At 42.8% G+C, this 22,172-nt stretch overlaps 1 protein-coding gene across 6 annotated transcripts in view; it reads left to right on the top strand.

The window, feature by feature from the left end:
• Positions 1–21,770, top strand: part of BLM (BLM RecQ like helicase) — a 73,589-nt gene extending 51,819 nt beyond the window's left edge. The window contains exons 15-23 of one of the 6 annotated variants that reach the window (XR_004975181.1): positions 804–999; positions 1,400–1,590; positions 5,703–5,850; positions 11,611–11,810; positions 12,503–12,695; positions 15,366–15,488; positions 17,708–17,906; positions 18,463–19,617; positions 21,451–21,585. Coding sequence is in view for 3 of the 6 variants with exons in the window: in XM_036355717.1 (XP_036211610.1) it covers positions 804–999; positions 1,400–1,590; positions 5,703–5,850; positions 11,611–11,810; positions 12,503–12,695; positions 15,366–15,488; positions 17,708–17,906; positions 21,451–21,628 (1,428 nt within the window). In the remaining 3 variants the exon portion in view is untranslated. Of the gene's footprint in view, positions 1–803; positions 1,000–1,399; positions 1,591–5,702; positions 5,851–11,610; positions 11,811–12,502; positions 12,700–15,365; positions 15,506–17,487; positions 17,606–17,707; positions 17,907–18,462; positions 19,618–21,450 lie in introns of those variants that run through there. The other 5 variants (XR_004975182.1, XM_036355717.1, XR_004975183.1 and 2 more) reach the window with 5 other exon arrangements.
• Positions 21,771–22,172: the final 402 nt, after the last annotated feature.

Below are 22,172 nucleotides of genomic sequence, written 5' to 3' on the forward strand. Positions count from 1 at the left end.
ATGAATACAAGAAGCTGCTGTATGATCAGCTGCTGTCACTGGGAGAAGATGGCACACACGGAACCGGTGAATCATCAGAGAAGCTGGCAGCAGTGACCTTGGACGCTCGAGCCCTGGGAACACCTGAGCTCCTGAGCAGCACGGTCTGATCACTGGCCTGGATACCCCGGCCGTGTGCGCAGCACTCACACCACCTCGTCAGAAATGCTATTAAGAGAACAAACAGCGACAGCACGTTGAGAGGTGGCTGCTATCGATTCTGGCTCCCTCAGGTGACAGTGCCAGGTCACACAAGAAGATGCCTGCCCCACCGAGCGTCTCTTTACCTTCTTGGGTCTCAATAAAGCTGCAAATTGCCAATCTGGAATCTCCTATTAGTTGTGCTAAACAATGGGACCAAGTTAAGATACTAGATTGCTGTATAGAGTGCATCTTAAAATAGAAGAGAAAGCACCAATATTTCTACTATTATCAAACTTTACATGTAATCCATTGCTAGCCATGATAGCTATCATTTAATTGATTATTTTGATTTTATTTTTATTCAAGAGTCTTTTAATTATTCTCTTTCTGTGCCAGGAGGGCTGCTTATTCTTTTTAAAGTATGCTATTGCATAATTTATAAAAGAATAAAATTGCACTCTTTAACCTCTCTCTCATCTTACAATGCAAAATAAAAAATTAATGTTCATGATTCAAAAAAAAAAAAAAAAAAAAAGAAGAGAAAGCTTTGAGGAGCATCTGTTATTAAAATGACTGTTTTAATGCATTATGAGGCTAATAGGCTTTTGCTCTTACATCAGGTTATCTGTGCGACAATTGCATTTGGAATGGGGATTGACAAACCCGACGTGCGATTTGTGATCCACGCGTCTCTCCCTAAATCCGTGGAGGGTTACTACCAAGAATCTGGCCGAGCTGGAAGAGACGGGGAGATATCTCACTGCCTGCTTTTCTATACCTATTATGATGTGACCAGACTGAAGAGACTTATACTGAGTAAGTCGCCCTTCAGCCTTGTGATAGTGGTACCCTACTTCTGCTGTTGTGGTACTTTTGGTCTAGTTACAGAAAAACAGAAATGCTTATATAAATATGGGAGTTTTAGTATGCGCATATCATGCAAATCTTCATCATCGAGAATAATGAAGATTTGCAAAATATTTTCAGATACTCCTGACTATCTACATTTATTCCTATAAAACTAATATCTTAAGGGATGGCCATGAATATTTCGTTAATTATAATATGGAATGTCATGTTGGTATATAATGTTATTAATAATTATTTCATTTAATATTTAAAGTAACATGAATGTGTTATAAATATTTCTGTGATACTCTCTTTTGGTTTTTTTACTCTAATAAGTCTTTTTTGCTATGTTCTTCGTTTCTTTTAGTGGAAAAAGATGGAAACCATCATACAAGAGAAACTCACTTTAATAATTTGTATAGTATGGTACATTACTGTGAAAATATAACAGAATGCAGGCGAATACAGCTTTTGGCTTACTTTGGTGAAATTGGATTTAATCCTGATTTTTGTAAGAAACACCCAGAAGTTTCTTGTGATAATTGCTGTCAGTCAAAGGTAAAATGGAAAAAAAATTTTCTCCTCTTGATATAGAAAAGTTAGATGAAAGATGGATTTAATAATTAGTTTTCCCATCTTCTTGAGATAAGCCTTCTCAATCAATAAAACTGTCTTTGCTACCAAAAAAAAAGTTAGATGAAAATAGTGGCCCCTAAGGAATTAAACAAGGGAAAGATTGCTTCCTTCCCATAGTAATTTGGAATGGAAACATTTTAATATTCTATGGAATATCTTTAGAATTAGAAGCCCTTAAAAATATACTGGGCCTGTCTAAAACACAGGGGTTATTATATACATGCACTAATAATTACAAGATACTTTAGAAATATCATTATACTAAAAATCCAAAGTGAGCAGGTAGAATATTTTCAATTCAACTCTAATCCATATTTAAAGATCTCATTCTCAAAAGAGTTGTAGTAACTGCAGTCCTGTGTGTTTGAATTCAGATCAATTAGATTACTCTATAAATCGGTTTTTAAAAAACTATAAAGAATAATGGCAATAACTTCTAGATGAGTTAGCTATCATTTGTCCTAAAAATAACCTTGGGAGATTGTCAAATTCAAGTACTTGATTGTACTAGGATGGTAATGCTATGTTTTAATGTCTGCAGTTTACAGAGCATTTTCTCACGTGATATGTTACTCTAAATGTCTGTGTAAGGTGCTGGGGATTCACAAAAGAGCGTGGGGGGGCCCATTCATAGACTGGAGGGGAGACGGACCTATATGTGATCAGTGCAGTTACAAGTAGACATGCAGCAGTAGCCAGAGCAGAGGTGACTGAGTCTCTCTTGGGGTGCAATCTGGATTCATGGCCATCTCCACCCACCGCACCCAACTCTGTAGACATTGCTAATCAGGGCACTCATTCAACAAATATTTGTTGAGTGCCTGCTCTGTGACAGGCACTGTTGTAGGAGTTTGGGATACATCAGAGAACAAAATGTAAAGGTCCCTGCCCTTGAGGATCTTACATTCTAGCAGAAGGAGGCTGAGTACAAACACTACACATAACAAGCACATGTCAAGGGGAAGGGCTGTGGTGAGAAGCACAGCATTGTAAGGAGTCAGGAGTGATGGGTGGGACGCAGGATGCAGCAGTAGATACGGTGGCCCAGAGAAGTCTCATTGTAAAGGTGACGTCTGAGCAAAACCCTGAAGAAGACGAGTTAGCTGAGCAGCTCTCTGGATGTGGGCATTCCTGGCTGAAGCAAGAACAGCGGCCCTCAGGTGGGGGCAGGCTTGTGCGTTTGAGGGGTAAAAAAGGAGCCCACATGGTGGCTGGGCTGTGAGTTCGGAAAGAGGTCGTGGCAGGCCAGAGCAGTGGCTGGAGGGCTGCGCCACTCAGAATGGAGTGGTCCTCAGCGAAGGTGTTTGGGTGAGGCCGTCTGGCAGGAAGGATCAGGAATTCCGTTTGGGGCGTATTGAGTTAGATATGTCCATTAGATCCAGAAATTCTGAGAAGAGGCTGGTGATCCATATAAATTTGGGGTGTTTAACTTACTGATGTTATTTAAAGGCACAAGAGCAGATGAAATCTTCAGAGGTATAAGTTTAGACAGAAGAGAAGAAAAATAAAGATTGAGCCCTGGGACATTAAGAGATTGAGAAGAAGAAGAACTAGGAAAGAAGACCAAGAAAGAACAAGTGAGATAAGCGGAAAGCCAAAGAAACTAAGGATTTCAGGGAGGAGGGAGTGCTTAAGTAGTCAGATGCTGCTGCTAAGCCCAGTACAGTTAGCACTGAGAATTCACCTTGGCCCTGCAGAAACCATGGTGACTGTGGCTTGACCAGTTTCAGTAGGGTGGCGCAAAATTGGAGGCAGTGAATATATAGGACTCTTTCCAGTTTTGTTTGAAAGATGAACAGAGAAAATAAACAGTAGCTGGCAGGGGAAGTGTAGTCAAGAAAAGACAGGAGAAATAAACATTTGTGTGCGGATAGGAATTTGCCTCCAGAGGATGACAATTTGGTACATAAGGATGGGGGAGAATTGCTGAAGCAATGTCCTTGAGTAAGCAGAGGGGATGGGATCTAGTCCTATATAATAAAACCCAAATCTGCAAATCGAACAAACAGTAGAAAGACCAGTTGATATGACTTGCACTGACCACCAGAGGGCAGACACTCAATGCAGGAGTTGCCCCCTGGTGGTCAGTGCTCTCCCACAGGGGATGCACCGCTCAGCCAGAACCTGGGTTCACGGCTGGTGAGCACAGCAGCGGTGGAGGAGTCTTTCCCATCTCTGCAGCAGCGCTAAGGACCCCTTGGGGGATGTCCAGGGAGTGGGCCTAAGCCAGCAGGCAGACATCCTCTGAGGGGTCTCAGACTGCTAGAGGGCATAGGCCGGGCAGAGCTGCCCTCTCCCCCCCCCCCCCCTCCCCCCAGTGCACTAATGTCATGCACCAGGCCTCTAGTATACAGTATAAGTAGAGAGATTGGCTTTAAACAGAAATTTGGGTAGTTCATCTATAATAACAGGCGAAAGGATGAGAAAATGTGCAGCAGGTGCTGATGGTAGCTGTAGTGAAGGAAGTTTGTGAAATCTTTCCTGGTTACTTCAGTTTTCTCAAGTAGGAAGTGAGGTCGTCAGCTGACAGGATAAGAGAAGGGATTGAACAGAAAGGAGAAAGTAAAATAGTCATCTAAGACAGGGGTCAGTAAACCTTATCTAAAAAGGCCAGAGAGTAAATATTTTAAGCCTTTGGGCCTTAGAATCACAGCCGCTGTCACAACTACTACTCAACTCTGCTATTTTTAGCCCAAAGCAGACATAAACAGTAAGTGCATTGGTTTCCATGGCTGTGTTCCAGTAAAATTTGATTTAGAAAAGCAGTCGTATAGCTCATGGACTGTTGTCTGCTGACCACTGTTCTAAGAGAATGGAGGAGTGATGGACTAAGGATGTACAGAGATTACCTGGTAGCGTTAAGAGTCCACTTGAGGTTTGTGGCCATGTATTGAACGTGCAAACAGTCAACATGGTGGCAAGTGTGTTTCTCCAGCCAAGTTCAGCTGCAGAAGTGCAGACATGGATGGGAGCACTGCATCTACTGTGTCCTGTCAGGCAATGTGATGACGTGGCCTAAGGGCAAAGGACTTGAGGGTGTATGAAGGGTGGTATGATGATAGTGATGGTCTGTGGGATTCATGCTGAGTTAGGCGAACATCTGAGGATGAGGATTGGTGGATGCCAGATGATGTGAGCTGGAAAGGTAGGAGGTGGTGGTCAGAGAACCAAGGGGTTGTCTTCATTCGTTTGGGAGAAGTAATAGGTGTGACCTAGGGAGTGAGTTGCTGACTTCTGCGGAGGACAGGCTCACTGGAGCAGAGGAAATCAATGCTGAAGGCCAAGGTGTGGGAGGATCGCCTCTGTCCTAGTCAGGAATGATGTTGGAGAGAGTGACAGGGCACTCTTTCCTGATGATTCGAGATAGAGCCTCCAAATGGCTCCAAGTGTTCATGTAAGACGAGAAACCTGATCGCCTTCAGGTTGTTGAAATGTGGGCGATGAACAAGGGTTAGAAGAGGGGGAGTGGCATGTACAGACACAGAAGCAGGACACAGCTTTGGGGACACGCAAGCGGTTAGATTGCTAGTTTGGAGAACTAGCGGAGAGAGCATATGGTAATGGGGGCTTTAGAAAAAGGCAGAGTTTGGAGTCAGCCAAGGGGAATATGAGAAAGGGAACTGACGGGAGATAATAAAAAAGATAGACTGCAGCACCAGAGACCCAAAAGAGATGGGAAACTCATAAATTTGCATGTTTTTCATCTCAGAAGTCACCAGCCAGTACATAACAGACCACTGTTCTAGGGGTTCTGAAGGGTATTTTGTTTTCTAAGAATATTCTTACCTGTAGAGTACTGTCAGGTCATTGAAAGACAAGATGTATGTCTGTGAAGCAGTAATAAAGTAGATATAGTAGAGTGCTAATTGTTCTAGACGCAAGGTTAATATAAGAACTTAGAAGAGAATGAACATGTGAAACTTACTTAGATTTTGGTGTGGAAACGGTTGATTTATGACACTACTAGTTAGTAAACCTTAGCAATCTGGGTCTCATCTGAATTATCATAGAAGGTAATCTCTTTTTCTTCATAGGATTATAAGACACGAGATGTGACTGACGATGTGAAAAATATTGTAAGATTTGTGCAAGAACATAGTTCATCACAAGGAATGGGAAATAGGAACCATGTGGGTCCCTGTGGGAGGTTCACCATGAATATGCTGGTTGACATTTTCTTGGGTAAGTGATCTGTTTTATTAGTTTGCGTTATATCAGTTGAAGTTGAACATCTAAAGAATTCCCTTGTCTGTTTTCTTATAGACGTGAAGGGCTTCAGGATAAAACCTTTTTCGACTAACAAAAGAAAATCGGTTTTTATGAATTATGCCGATTTTTTTTTTCCAGAAAGAAATACTTTAATGTTATGTGTTTTTATTTTTTTTATTTTTTTTAATATATTTTATTGATTTTTTACAGAGAAGAAGGGAGAGGGATAGAGAGTTAGAAACATTGATGAGAGAGATCGATCAGATGCCTCCTGCACGCCCCCCACTGGGGATGTGCCCGCAACCAGGGTACATGCCCTTGACCGGAATCGAACCCGGGACCCTTGAGTCCGCAGGCCGACGCTCTATCCACTGAGCCAAACTGGTTCGGCTATGTGTTTTTAAAATTGAGTTTTAGAGAGAGAGGAAGGGAGAAAGAGAGAGACATCAATGTGAGAGAGAAACATAGATCACTGCCTCCTGCATGCAACCCAACTGGGGATCGAGCCCACAACCTGGAATCAGACAGGCTTTTCGGTGCATGGGACAGTGCTCAACCAACGGAGCCACAACGGCCAGGGCTATGCTAATTATTTTTATGGAATTTATAAGTCACTAAGGCAGTGATGGCGAACCTTCTGAGCTCGGCGTGTCAGCATTTTGAAAAGCCCTAACTTAACTCTGGTGCCGTGTCACATACAGAAATTTTTTGATCTTTGCAACCATAGTAAAACAAAGGCTTATATTTTTGATATTTATTTTATATATTTAAATGCCATTTAACCAAGAAAAGTCAACCAAAAAAATGAGTTCACGTGTCACCTCTGACACACGTGTCATAGGTTCGCCATCACTGCACTAAGGTGAGTTCTCACATACAAAAAAATAAAGTTTATACAGTTTAGTCTGAGTGGAATAGAACTTGCTTAGAGAATTACACGTTGACTAACTTTCAGTTCAAGATGGCAGCCTGAGCATAAGTATCTTTCTTCTTTTTTTTTTGCTTGACACTCTATTAAAATAATAATAAGGAAATAAAATGAGAAATTATATCTGCAGTGGCATAGAGAACCAGAGAGAGACCATCATTAGATTGAGGAAATGGATGGAAGCATGTTGACAAATGGAATGAAGCGCAGTAAACCACGATGCTAAAATAATTGTAGGAGAGAGTTAGAGCAAGGGAGGGACTATCAACCAGGCAGAACCTCTTATCAGTAGGCCTCAGGCTTGAAGTCTGGACCCAGGGAGTGGGAGTGAAATCAGGGGAGCCCAAAATAGGCAAAATAGGAGAGGGCCATTAAAAAGAGCCTGCCCACCAAAGAACTGCATCAAATACCAGCCTGATTCTAAAACAAAAATAAATGAACTGCCTGAGGACTAGACAGGCAGCTGAGCCCTATTCGGTTTGGCTGTGTGGATGGACCTTGGGCCTGTGGACTGAAGGGTCCCAGGTTCGATTCTGGTCAAGGGCACATGCCTGGGTTGCAAGCTCGATCCCCAGTTGGGGGCAATGCAGGAGGCAGCCAATCAATGATTCTCATCATTGATGTTTCTATCTCTCTCTCTCTCCCTCCCTCTCTGAAATCAGTAAAAATATATTTTAAAGGAGGGGGGGCAGCTGAGTTAGCATGGTCGGGGGGGGGGGGGGGCACCCAACCCACCTAAAGTCCAGTCCTACCTGCTTATTCTAAAGCAAACCTGATGACTGGATATCCCCATTCAGGGAAGGAATTTGGGGGAACATAGACCTGGATATAAAATAACAGAGGAAGTCCACTAAATAGTTTAACCTGGTGCCTGAAGATTAAATATAAATGGACAGTCAAGAGAAAGACCAAATAGAGTATTTGACCCTGGGGATAGAGATAGCTAAGTAAGTAGGCAGTAGCTTTGGGGAGAAGGGAGAGGACACTTTTAATTAGTATCTTCACAAAGACTTCAATAATAATAGAATGTTTCAGGGAAGAAAAAAATGACAGAAAGAACTATAAAATTTTTTAAATGATTGACAGTAAATTTAGTGGAAAGGTTGGAAGATGAAGTCTAGAAAATCTAAGACCTGAGCAAAAAAAATATAGAAGATTTATTCTTAGGAAATATGAAATCTGACAAATAAAATTTTTGAAATAGAAAATAGAGGGAATTATTAAACCAATGATAAAGGAAATTTCCCAGAGCGGAAAAGGCAAAGGCCTTCAGATTAAAATGCCCACTGAATACCAAATCAAATGCTTTATGAGATGTAAGAATACCAAGAATAAAAATTTTTAAAAAAAGAAAAGAACTAAAAACAAAAGTAAAAAGAATGAAACAAAAGAATACCAAGAATAAGAAAAATATTAAAGAATACCAAGAGTAAAGAGATATTAGGGAGGAAAATTTTCTCTACACTTAGGTATAGTAGTGGGCGGGGGGGAGCCTACAAATTTAACTTCAAAAGATTTAATCACGTATGTAAGGGAGTTCACAGAAAAATATAACTCTAAGTGTTGGTTAGGCTTTGGGGCTTAAATACCACCTTAAGGGAAGGGGAGAGGGCCACGTAAGGAAAGCAGATGATTTTTTTGAAAGATAAGTCGGCCCTTAGGAGAATAGATGGGAGGGAGATATGGTGTTTTTGTTTTTTGTGGGGGTTTTTGTGACCGTGTCCGTTTAGATGTGGATCTTCAATGATAAGCATCAGTCATCCCTGGTTGTTCCCAGGAAGGGGTTTTATGACAGTTGATTGAATTCCTGGGGGAGGGTGGGGGGGTCTGTGCTTGAGATTTCTTCTGCTCAGTAATTTTTATGTCACTGGCTTATTCTGGACCTCTTTATTGATGATCCTGAATGTTTTGGAAAGTAAAATCAGAAACCAAAACCAAACTGGCATCAGATTAATATCAGCAACTCTGGAGACTAGAAGGCAGAGAAAGTGAGGCACATCATAAGATCCCATAAACACAGGAACTGACTGAGGGGTCCGGTGAGAAGAAATCCCAGAAACAAAGCTATGCAGCCCATCCAATGAGCAGGTTGTGCCCATTGTAACAAGGTCAAGAAAAATCTGTCCCAAATAGTATAAAGAATAAGAAATGAAATATTTTTTAAAATACATTTTTATTGATTTCAGAGGGAAAGAGAGATAGAAACATAAATGATGAGGATCATTTGATCGGCTGCCTCCTGCCTGCCCCTACTGGGGATGGAGCCTGCAACCCGGGCAATGCCCTGACCAGGAATTGAGCCTTAACCTTCTAGTTCATAGAACAATGCTCGACCACTGAACCACAGTAGCTGAGCTTTTAAAAAATATATTTATTCATTTTAATCTTCACCTGGGGATATTTATTTGATTTTTTAAATATGTTTTTATTTCAGAGAGGAAGGGAGAGGGAGAGAGAGAATCATTGATTGGCTGCTTCCTGCACACCCCATCCTAGGGATCGAGCCCACAACCTGGGCATGTGCCCTTGACTAGAATCGAACCTGGGACCCTTCAGTCTGCATGCCAACTCTATCCATTAAGCCAAACCAGTTAGGACTCTTTTTTCTTTCTTTTTTAAGAGAGAGAGTGAGGCTAGGTGGGAGAGGGTGAGAGAGAAAGGGAGAAACATCAGTGTGAAGGAGACACATGGGTTGGTTGCCTCCTATATGTGCCCCAACTGGGGCCAGGGATCAAACCTGCAATCGTGGTACACGCCCTTGACTCTGCGACCTTTTGGTGTGCGGGGCCAACACTCTAACCATTTAGCAACACTGGCCAGGGTAGAAATGAAATATTTCATTGATGGCAGTGAAGAACACAAATGTTACTTCTCCCCAAAAAGGGAGAAAGGGGCTTAGAAACTCCAGGGGAAAGATTATACAGGAGAGCTAAGGTTATGTGTAAAACAAAGGAAATTGTCACATGATTTTGAGTAATTGATAAAATCTACAAAAAAAATAACCCATTTGCCTGAATGCAGTAAACATCCTCCTTAGGGTTGCACAAGAGTCACAGCATTCCAAGTGGGGAAGGAAACTTATTAACTGTTGATTCTCTACAACACTTGGCGTCAACATATAGACTTAAACATGGTTAGAGAACAGGACCGGATGTATATGTTCATCTTGATATAAAAGCAAAGTACATAAATAAATAAAAATAAAAGAAGGGAGTACACAGAAGGTTTGAAATGCTAATTTACATACAGGGGAGGAAGAGTGGTTAAAAGTTCTATCTAAACTTACAAAAATCTTGAATAGATGAACCAGTATTATAGCAAAATCTGGGGCAGGGTAAAGTGAAGGGGGTGGCATAAATGAGATGAAGCCTCCCTTTCATAGTTGGGGGTTCATTAGGTAAATGTCGGGTGGTGACTGGCTAGAGCAGGGGTGGGGAGGCCCTTTTTCTGCCAAGGGCCCTTTGAATATTTATAACATCATTTGAGGGCCATTCAAAATTATCAGCTTAAAAATTAGCCTGCTCTATTTGGTCAAACATTTAATTAACTCACCCCTAATGCCTTGGCAGGGCCAGACCAAATGATTCTGTGTGCCTTGTACGGAGCAGGCCAGATGTTCCCCACCCTGGGCTAGAGGAATGACAACAAGGGTTGGGGTTCCTGTGGAGGTAACCACAAGAGCCGAAAACAAAAGCTGTTTAAAAAGTGAATGCCTCAGAAAGGGGAAGTGAGACAGGAGGGGAGGGTGGGGCCCAGGCATGTTGCTTTTAATTATAAACCCTTCTGTACTATAGTCCCTTTTCCCCAGATATTCACTTAATTAAATACATAAACAATTAAGCGGTTCATTCATTTTAAAAAATCCGAAGCCTGGATTGGAGTAGGAGGAGGGTTTGCTCAGTTTCTCCTGACTGGCTCAGTCCTCAGGACAGCAGCAGCTTCAGTGCTAGTCTTCCCTTTCAGGACCCTTGCCTTCTCATTTGGACCTTTTTCAGGGGAACAAAGGATTGCAGATAAAACAATTTATTGTAAGAGTTATACACGAGCCCTAGCTGGTTTGGCTCAGTGGATAGAGCGTTGGCCTGTGGACTAAAAGGTCCCGGGTTCGATTACGGTCAAGGGCGCATGCCCAGATTGGGAGCTCAGTCCCCAGTGCGGGGCGTGCAGGAGACAGCCAATCAATGATTCTCTCTCATCATTGATGTTCCTATCTCTCTCTTCCTCTCCCTTCCTTTCTGAAATCAATTAAAATATTTTTTTAAAAAGTTGTACACGATCACTACATTGCAATATGTAGAAAACCGAAAAAGTACAAATAACTCCAGAAAAAAACTGCTAATATTTTAATGTGTTTGCTCACAATCACATATTTATCATATTGTACATATAATTTAACATTTTTATATAAGAATAGTAAGCATTTTCTTATTTCTTTTTTTTTTATGTATTTTATTGATTTTTTACAGAGAGGAAGGGAGAGGGATAGAGAGTTAGAAACATCGATGAGAGAGAAACATCGATCAGCTGCCTCCTGTACATCTCCCACTGGGGATGTGCCCGCAACCCGGGTACATGCCCCTGACCGGAATCGAACCTGGGACCTTTCAGTCCGCAGGCTGACCCTCTATCCACTGAGCCAAACCGGTTTCGGCTCTTATTTCTTATTTTAAAGTAATTTTTAATAATTTATATTTTGTCATGGTAATGATATATTCCATTTATCCAGACCTGCCCACAAATGACCTCTATTAGAGGGTTATGATGTGCCTACATTTACTAATCTAACTTTTTTCCCTTCTCACCAGGGAGTAAGAGTGCAAAAATTCAATCGGGGATATTTGGAAAGGGGTCTACATATTCACGACACAATGCTGAGAGACTTTTTAAAAAGCTGATACTCGACAAGATCTTAGATGAAGACTTATTTATCAATGCCAATGACCAACCCATTGCCTATGTGATGCTCGGAAGTAAAGCGCAAGTGTTACTAAATGGGCATTTAAAGGTATGGCGTTTTAAATGTTTTGTTTCATTGTATTATTTCACAGGGAGTAGACAGAAACATATTACTCTCTTTTCCAAAGCTTATGGATACTGGATGTATTTGTACTATCTTATATGAACATACTATGTTCCTCTTAATTTGCAAAGAGACTTTAACATGGAACCCAAGTAATGCAATACTTATCAAAGTGAATTTAATGGGTTATCAGATCACTAAATCACCATGTATTTACTAAACAAACATTTGTCAAGAAGTAGTTCTGCCAAAACCGGTTTGGCTCAGTGGATAGAGCATCGGCCTGCAGACTGAAAGGTCCCAGGTTCGATTCCAGTCAAGGGCATGTACCCGGGTTGCGGGCACATCCCCAGTAGGAGATGTGCAGGAGGCAGCTGATCGATGTTTCTCTCTCATTGATGTTTCTAACTATCTATCTCTCTCCCTTCCTCTCTGTAAAAAATCAGTAAAATATATATTTTAAAAAAAAAAAAAGAAGTAGTTCTGTGCTAGGCACTGGGGACACAAAGATGGAGAATGCACAGCCCCTGTTCCCAAAGGGCTTACTATCCACTTGGCATAAAAGAAGAAACTCCTGAAAATGCAGTGAAGCATTAAATAAAGCCCCTATTTTGATGCAAGTGTGCACACGCACACACTCCTATGATTTCTCTCTCTCTCTCCCCCCTAACTCAAAGGTAGACTTTATGGAGACGGAAAATTCCAGCCGTATCAAAAAACAAAAAGCCTTAGTGACGAAGGTTTCCCAGAGGGAAGAGGTTGTTAAGAAATGTCTTGGAGAACTTACGGAAGTGTGCAAATCTCTGGGGAAAGTTTTTGGTGTCCATTACTTCAATATCTTCAACACTGTCACTCTCAAGAAGCTTGCAGGTAGGTGTGTATGAGCCTTCTGTTTCATGGCATCAATTAATAGGCCCAAGGTCAGTCTCGCTAAGGAACTTTTTTAAGTGCATAAATGTATCTCAGGCTTTTGTATTATTTTTATTTAATCTCTAAAAGCTCAGAGAAGCCGTTTAAACTTATTCTTGAGATACTTTCCTCCAATGCTGGATGTTAGAATATGGATAATTGCAGTCTCTAATACCAGATGTTACTTAATGATTATGTGTCCATTTGTGCCTGCCTTTATGAAATTTAGCTATGTTATTATAATGATGTATTTGCAATGAGGAGCTAAGTTCCTTATGAAAAGAGATGATGTGTTATGCTTCTTTGAATCCAGATCAAGCACTCTTCTGTGTCTTCAGTTAATAAATGCTCTGAGTTATTGCCAAGGCTTCAGATAGCTCAACCAGAATTCTAATAGTAAAGTCCTTGGAAAATAAGTTGTTACATAGGCGACTAACTAGTAATGTACATTACCTTCCTAAAGTCCCATCATCCTCACCTTCTCTCTTCTCCATTCCCATTCCCAGCACCATAGATCATTATAGTACTTCATCAACTCCAAGATGCCATCTACTTTAAGTCTGTTATGTTATGAACTAGTAAGAAAGAAAAAATTCTGCTAATTAAACTGTAACATGGTGCTTTTGTTGAAAATTATTTTGACTTACTCTGCTTGTACATGAAAAATGCATAAAATTAAAGTGAGCTGATTTAGGTACTTGTAAAAATTCACATTCAAAGCCTGACTCTTCCAAATGATTTTTGAGTCAGTTTTCCATATCTTTGTTTTCCCACGTGTCATTGAGAATGTTAGTGACAACAGCCTTCTTTAGTGTGTTCCATTATTTTCCCATCACTCATTCTGGTTTGGTGGCCGTGTTTTCTTGACGATACCACAGACTGCCAACAGAAGGCTGGACGTCTCTCAGTGGCACAAAGGTAGCGCTTCATCCACTCTCGGCATCTTCTCTTTTAAGCCGTGGGAAGCATTGGTCGTGGTCTGCAAGAAACTAGAAAGTTGTGGTCATTTTCTCAAAAAGAGATATTTCTTTATCAGTGCCAAATGTATCCCCCATTAGTCCGTTTCTGGGGTTTTCTGCATTCACAATCACCTTTTCAGCACTAATCACAGTCTAGTTGTTTTGTAGACATTTTCTGTGGCACGTGAGGAACCAGCCCTGCAGTCACGCTGTGGCCGTGCCAGCAGTGCCAATGGCTGTGACTAAGTTCTCGCGTGCACAGGCGGCAGCAGCCGCAGCACAGCTACCATTCGACCGTCAGCACTTGTAAGACCTCAGCAGTCAAACCGTGACTAAGTGTCTTAGAGTTGATGAAATACAGTATTTTGTTCCTAGGCTCTTAGTGTAGTTTTCTAACTGGCCTCCTTAACTCCAGATATGAACATGATGTACATTTTAATCTTTCAAAACCTCTGTTAAAATGCCAACAGCTCTCCAGATAAAGTACAAAGTCTATCGGGGATCTGCATTTCTACTTGCCTTTCCCACTTCGTCTTCCACTAACTCCCTCCGTAAACCTTCTAGTCTGTCCCAAAGGTCTGTTCCTTCTCCTCTAAACATAGAAATGATGTGAAAATCAAAGATTTGAAATCCACCCTTTGCTGAAGTCTATATAGGAATTATTACTCCCTCACTCCCACAGCCAGTGCATCAATGACTCCTACAGACCAGCCTCCCAAACGCATCCAAATCCATCTCTTTTTCTTCTCTACTGCTACATCCTCACTGGCTCCCACTGGGCTCCGAGTTTCTGCTCTTTCCCTTATAATCCGTTTTCCATACAGCAGCTAGGGTGATCTTTAAAATGACGGGCTTGACCGGCTATGAGACCCATGTACCATCTGTGTGCAGAGGACTCAACAGCCTACTTGTTAAAGTCAGATTTCCCGCTTCACCCCACAGACAGAAAGACTAAAGGAAGAATGGGTTCGGGTTGGGGGTGTGTAACATTTCAGTTACGGGCCCAGCTGTTTTGGCTCAGTGGATAGAACGTCGGCCTGCAGAATGAAGGGTCCCAGGTTCGATTCTGGTCAAGGGCACATGCCCGGGTTGCAGGCTCGATCCCCAGTAGGGGGCGTGCAGGAGGCAGCCGATCAATGACTGTCATCATTGATGTTTCTAGCTCTCTCCCTCTCCCTTCCTCTCTGCAATTAATAAAAATATATTTTTTAAAAAAATTCTTGTTTAAAAAAAAAGAATTCAGTTACGGTCTTTTTGAGTTGGACGTACAAGTCTGGAGTGCACGGGAGAAGTCAGAGCTGGAAACATGACTGTGGACATTCTCCTAAATAGTCTTTATTGTGCGAAGACAGCAAAGTCTGCTTAAACTCTGAGGCACAGCGCACAGGTCCTCTCCGGTTACCCCGGTTACTCCATGTCTGTTGATCTCCCTCCCTCTCAGCCCTGACTTAACACACCTTTGCTGCTGGAATTGGAGGATGGGCTCCTACCCTCTGGGCCTGTCTGCTGCCTCTGTTGGCACCAGCTGCCTTGCAGAAAATTGGCCCATGTGCCCAGCGCTCTGCACTTGGTTGGCACGTAACAGGCATGTGCCGAATGGGTGAATGAGCACAAGTTCAGTGGGTTTTCTGTTGGTGGTAATTTAAATTCCTGCTTTTATGTTCATGCTCAGAGTCGCTATCTTCTGATCCTGAGGTTTTGCTTCAAATTGATGGTGTTACTGAAGATAAACTGGAAAAATACGGTGCCGAAGTGATTCCAATATTACAGAAATACGCCGAGTGGACACTGCCAGGTTCAGTATACAGCCAGATATGTGTTTTCTGAAAGCCTGTCTTAATGTTAAGCGATGCATCTCACTGGATTAAATCTCTGGTTTCCGGGAGTGTTCATGCTTCCGACACCTTGTCACCCTGACGCTCAAGTGCTCAGGGCACCCTTCAGTGGCGTGCCAGCCACCTCTTGCAGGACATCCTGCGGGATGCCAGCTACCAATCCTGCTACTAGGACCCAAAGGAGGACCTTTGAGCCCAGAAGTTGCTGGTTCTGTTCAGGCAAATACCTGGGGAATCCATAGGGCTGGTGCAGCTCCCGGGCCTGCCACCATCTCGCTCTGTGGTCCTTGGCAGGCCACAAATAACTTCTTTGTGCTTCAGTTTCCTTATCTGAGGAAGGAACATGTTATCTGAAAAGCATGTCTAAAGATAAAATGTAAGAGAGGAGTTTAAATATTTTGGAAAAATGAACATGGAATTGAAGTGCTAGATTATCTTATTGTTGTTAGCTGTCGAAAGAATCTGTCCGAGTCAGTGCAGCATGAGCAGATGTTCCCAAGGTTGCATTAGGCCTGTCACGAAGCATCTCTAATTACAAACCCCATCGCTACTGAGCCATAGAAAGCACTGGCTAAGAGGACATTGAGAGCACAGGAAGATGTAGGAGACGGGACACGTGCAGAAGTCCTCTAGCATACCTCCATGTGATGAGACACAACAGGCCAAGTTCAATGTTTTTCCTGTTTCTGTAAGGATCTCGGTGGGGTTTCTTTTCTAGGCTAATGGAAATGGTAAACAGGCTGAGAAACAAGTGAGCATGTGCTTCAAGTTCTGTCTGTTCATTATCGGTTTTATTCATTAACAAAATGCTGCAAAGGAAGGTTTTCATACATTCCTCAGTACAGTCATTACTCCACTAAAGGCCTTAGACGATTGTCACAGTCCCTTGGTCGGAACCTCATGTTTGTTTACCATGGTAACTTGTTGGGGAGGGTTTTTCCCACATGAGACAGGGCTGCTCTGTGGAAGCAGCCAGCCTGGTGATAATTGCTGCCACTATTGAGGGACAGGCTCTGTGCCAAGAGCTTTGTCTATTTTGTATCACTCAGTCCTCACAACACCCATTTCACAGGTGGAAATGGGTGAGGCCTTTTCATATCCCCAAAGTCCCACAGCTGGGATGACAGCGCTCTTTGCCCCAGCTACAGGGCCTTTCTGTGGGAACCAGTGTTGGAGGGACAAGGCCCGTCCTGTCCTTTCTCCGGGCAGCAGGGTAGCCTGAGGGTGAACCAAACCGGCCAGGAAATACCTCCCTTCAGAAAATGGAGGAATGAATTTATCTGGGAAGGTTTCATGTTCCTTCCCTGTGTTGGGATGCCAGTACCTGTGGAAGTTACCATCTTCTTTAAGTGTGTGCTGCCATACAGACCCATTTCCTGCATGGTGTGTGAAATGTGCCAAAATATGCAAAGAGGTTTTTTTGTCTTTGAAGAGTAAAATATGGCCTGGAAGTTTCTGACACTCATTTACTAAATAACTGATGTTCAGAAGTAAGGTACATAGTTTATGTTTCTCTTATATCGGGTTATTTTTTCAGCATATGTAAATTGACAAATAAAATTTATCTTTTATGTAGCACATTATACTTTTAAAAGTGCTTAACAGGATTAACTGTCCAAATAGTAACGGGCGTAGGTCATACACATAGAGTAGGAACTAAACCTGAAGTCTCTAGTTGAGTTAAAGAGAATCACAGATTTTTTTTTTTTTAATATATATTTTTCTTGATTTCAAAGAGGAAAGGAGGGGAGAGAGAGATAGAAACATCAATGATGAGAGAGAATCATTGATCAGCTACCTTCTGCACGCCCCACACTAGGGATCAAGCTTGCAACCTGGGCATATGCCCCAACCAGGAATCGAACTGTGACCTCCTGGTTCATAGGTCGATGCTCAACCACAGCCACACTGGCCAGGCTCACAGATTTTTTTTTTTTTTTTTTTTTAATGAATTCTTAGCCTCTGTCTTTAAAAAAATTAATTGCCATTGAGCACTTTGGGGCTTTGTGGAAAAAAAAAAAAGTTCAGATCCTGCGGAATTGTCAAACCAGGTGGCAAGAAGACACCAGGAAAGCAGGTAGGTGTCAGCTGAACTGCGTGTGTTGTGCGTCTCCGTGTAAACGAACGACGTTGGGACCAGCAGGCATCACCAGTAAATGTCTGCGTTGTCCGTTTGCAGTTGAGGACAGCTCCCCACAGATGAGCCCATCCAGCAGCAGAAGCGCTAGGAATGGCTCGGAGGAGTGTGATGAGGAAACACCTATATCCTCTCACTACTTTGCAAATAAAACCAAAAATGAAAGAAAGCGGAAAAGGATGCCAGCCTGCCAAAGGTCTAAAAGGAGAAGAACTGGTGTTGGTGATTTCAAGACAAAAGGGTAAGTTCTGCAACCTAGGGTATAAGGGAGAAAAGTATAAAAGTGCAACTGCTTTGGTTTTCTTTGAATCATTTATTAAAATAAACCATAAGTGTTGCTTGATTCAACATTTGCTTTAGCTTTCATTTTATGTATTTATTTTTTAACATATTTTTATTGATTTCAGAGAGGAAAGGAGAGGGAGAGAAAGATAGAAACATCAATGATGAGAGAGAATCATTGATCGGCTGCCTCCTGCACGCCCCTGACTGAGGATCGAGCCAGCAACCTGGGCATGTGCCCAAATTGGGAATCAAACCGCAACCTCCTGGTTCATAGGTCAACACTTAACCACTGAGCGTGCTGGCCGGGCTGCTTCAGTTTTTAAAAATAATCTACTCCTAAGTTGATTATCACTAAAATTTTCTAGTTTGTAAAAACTCCAATTTTGACTTAGAAAAAATTTTTTTTATAATTGCTCTTCTTAAGAGTCTTTTCCACCTAAAATACTATAAATCATATACTAGCTGAATAAACAGAAGCTTTTGTTTCCTCCTTACTTTTATGATTCTGTCAGTACTTGCTGTACTAGTATTGCCGCAGATCTGCAGGCCTCCACACTCCCTGCCATTCATCCAAACCTGGGAAAGCCACCCTCCCAGTCTGCAGGGCAGCAGGGAAGCGTCCACAACAGGAAAATCAAAAGCTCAGGCAAGCCAGGCTCCGAGAGACTGCGCAAATGGCTTCCATCCTTCCTTTCCTACACGTGCCTACCCCCGGGCTGGGACTCACCTGCTGTGGGCGCTGTTAGCACGCCCAGGGGGAACAAAGGTAGTATTGTCAGGTGCTGGGTGATGATCTGGGCAGCGTTCGTATTTCTTCATCATTGCACTGCTTCACACAGCCCCTCTCCCTGTCTTCTGCAAGGACACTCTCTGTCCTCACCAGGAAAGTAAGGTCTGGCAGGATCGTGACCATTCCAGCAGCCTGGATGCCCGCCTCCCAGATAACTGCATATTGTCACAGAGATGCTTACAGAAAAGGGAAAGAAGTCCATAGTAAATTTCTGCAAGCTGTTGTGTTTTTTTCTTTTGCAGTTTTTTGTAACTCTCTTCCTTCTGGGTAATAAAAAAATTTTTTTTGAGTGAAGGAAGAAAGGGGAAGGCAAATGTTACCAAATTGTCACTTTCTTGTTAAGTCCATAAACAAACATCTTGCATGTGCTAATTCTTCTGCCAGGATACAGAAATTAAAAGCATTAGTAAATGTTAGTTTAATTTTGTGGTTTTTAATGCTCAAGTGACCAGCAGATGTTCTTCGGTGGGGACATTTTATTTTCTTCATTTATTCCTTCGTTTTGGGAAATAGTCATTTCCTCAGGAGCCCACACAGAGTAAGAGTCCTTAAAAGGCATGGGGCCCAGTCCCCTGGAGGTTATGATGAGGAAACTAAGGCCTGGCCTGGGGAGGGAACTTCTGCAAGGTTGAACCAGCCTGGTCTCAATCTTACAGCTACGACGTGGACAGTGGCTCGCCCACACCTGCCCAGAGCATTATTTTTTTTTAATCCTAACCCGAGGATATTTTTCCATTGATTTTTTTAGAGAGAGTGGAAGAGAGAGGGAAAGACAGAAAGAAATATCAATGTGAGAGAAATACATTGACTGGTTGCCTCCTGCACCAAACTGCAGGAGCCCAGACCAGGGTCCGGCCGGAGAGGACCTGCAACTGAGGTACATGCCCTTGACCAGAATCGAACCTGGGACTTCTTGGTTCTCAGGCTGACACTCTATCCACTGTACCAAACCAGCGAGGGCCCAGAGCTTTTTCATTTCTGCATGTAGTCCCTGGAAAGTCCTTAGCCATGGCTATGATTTCATTTTTACTTGTTAGAACAAAGCAAACCATATTTTAAGTGTTCATTGCCATTGGCTCCCTTATTCCGTTTTCACAGCTTTTGTCTGTAAGAGGGAAGCACTTTGCCCTGTGGCCTAGAACCTGATCTAACCAGAAGTCGGAAAGCTCAGTCCCAAAGCCAGTCCCAGTTTTGATGCTGGTTTTTAATGGGCCTGTGTGTCTCTGATGGGATTCTTCTCTGATCCCTGCGCCTAAAACCAGTCCGTTTTGTGACTTTCTTTTACCTTTGTCACAGCCGCTTTGTGTCTGTGCTTCATTCTCCTCGTTTCCCCAGAGCCTCTCTGAAAGATTCCTCCGGTTCCACTGCTCACCTGGTTGAGAGTCTGCACAATGGCAGAACAAACATGGCTCTTTGCCAGGGTCCTTACCTCTCCACCCTACCGGAACCTTACCACTTGGGAATAACACACAATGAACGAATTTTGTTCCCAAGTTGTGTTGCCAGCTCTCTAAGTGGGAGTAAAATGGATGGCCTGGGTGAGATGGAGGCTGCTGTTGGCAGATTCATTCTGTAAATCAACAGAAACAGCAGGTTTTTGCTCTGGACTCAGTATCTCAGCAGGAAATCTGCATAGGGAAATTCAGGCTGCTGCTCGCAGGGTTAGCACATCTTTGCCAGTTCTGTGGTCATACTGCCCTGGAGCAAGAGTTGAACAATGTTGAAAAACCACTCTTGACCTAGTCCCACCAGAATGTCATTACCACAGACCAGTGGCCCCCGAATTCAGAGATGGGAGGCCACTTGCCAGCCCCAATGCTGTGGAATTCGTGTTGGGCATGAATTCAGCCTGGTTACAAAGCAGCAGGAAATACTTGTGTAAGAAAAAGGCTTCTATAGAGAATGCTGCCGGCTGTTATCCTTGTAAACATACGGCCCTGTGGGGTTTTATTTATTTATTTATTTTACATTTTATTGGGGGTGGAAAGGAGGAAAGAATAGCTATTACCTTCAGGCCAGTGAGGGAAGTGAAGTGCTTGAAGGACTTTGTGATAGGCTGTGGCAAGGGCTTCTTCCCTGACTGTAAAGGCAGCGAGTGGGAGGTACAAGAACACAGCCCTGGGAGTGCAGGCAATCCAGCAAGCTGCCGGCGACGTGGCGGTGACAGAGACGCGCCAGACCCGAGCCCTCGCAGGCCTCCCCCGGGAACCACATCTGCAGCCTTCCCCTGGCTGGAGCTGGGCAGGAAGAGGCTCAGCTCTGCTCCGCCCCCTTCTCCGTGCACGCAGCCACCTTCTCTGGACTGTGCAAGCACAGTCATTCCAGAGTATTGTCCAGGCATTTGGGGCCTTAAAACAAGGTGCCCATGCTTTATTCGATTAGAGTAGATCTGGGCTCTGTTGTCCCAAGGGAGGGGTCCGATTATCAGCTATGAAAGGTGTAGGTGGAGCGAAGGCACATGATTTGGCCTCAAGTCACAGAATTCAGGAACAGTCCTTGACATTTTAGGGAGATAAATTCGTCTGAAGAACAGCAGTCCTTTCCTCCTTGAATTGCAAAGGAAGCTGACCTTACCCAGGGGGGTTACAGGCAGAGAAACAGGTCAGACCAAAGAAAACCATGGGTTATGTAGCTCTTTCAGGTTAAGAGGAAAAAATGACTGTTTTGGGGGGTTTTATATAACATTTCAATTTTCTTTGTCACATTTTAGGAGATCCACCACGTGCAGAAGGATATCTCCTAAAACTAAATCCTCCAGCATCCCCGGGCCAACATCAACTGCACGTGGTTCTCAGGCGGCAGCAGGAATCAGTAGAAAATTGGGGATTATGGCTCCACCAAAGCCTGTGAACAGACAGTTCCTCAGGCCGACATATGCATTTTCCTAACAACCAAATCTCAATGTACAGCGATCTTGTTTCTTGTTTGTCAGCATCTGACCATCTGTGAATATAAAGCTGTTACTTTTGTTATGCCATTTGTAATTTTTACCCGTATCTATTAATGCTTAAATAAATGCTTGGGGTGACAGTTCTATTTTTAAAGTAAACATTTTCTTTTGAATAAGCATGATTTGCTGCCACTGCAAGCCTTGTGGCTGCTGATTCTGAGAATGTCTGAAGCAGCAGCTGAATCATCTCAGTGAGAGAAATTCCAAGCACGCGTGAAACACAGAAGCTGAAGGAAAAGACACGCATGGGACGTTGTAAAACTGTCTGTAGAAGGCGTAAGCAAAATTAGAAGACAGGCAGAAAATAGGGGGGAAAATATGACAAAGGAGTAATATCTGCAATATACAAAGAGCACCTATAAATCATTAAGAAAAGACAGACCAGTAGAAAAAAGGGTGTGAATAGGCTCTTCTCAGAAGAAGAAATAAAAACGGCCCACAAACATGTGGAAAACACTCAATGTGCCTCGTTAAAAATATGA

This window comes from Myotis myotis, unplaced genomic scaffold, assembly GCF_014108235.1.
Source record: "Myotis myotis isolate mMyoMyo1 unplaced genomic scaffold, mMyoMyo1.p scaffold_m19_p_23, whole genome shotgun sequence".
NCBI classification, from domain to species: domain Eukaryota; kingdom Metazoa; phylum Chordata; class Mammalia; order Chiroptera; family Vespertilionidae; genus Myotis; species Myotis myotis.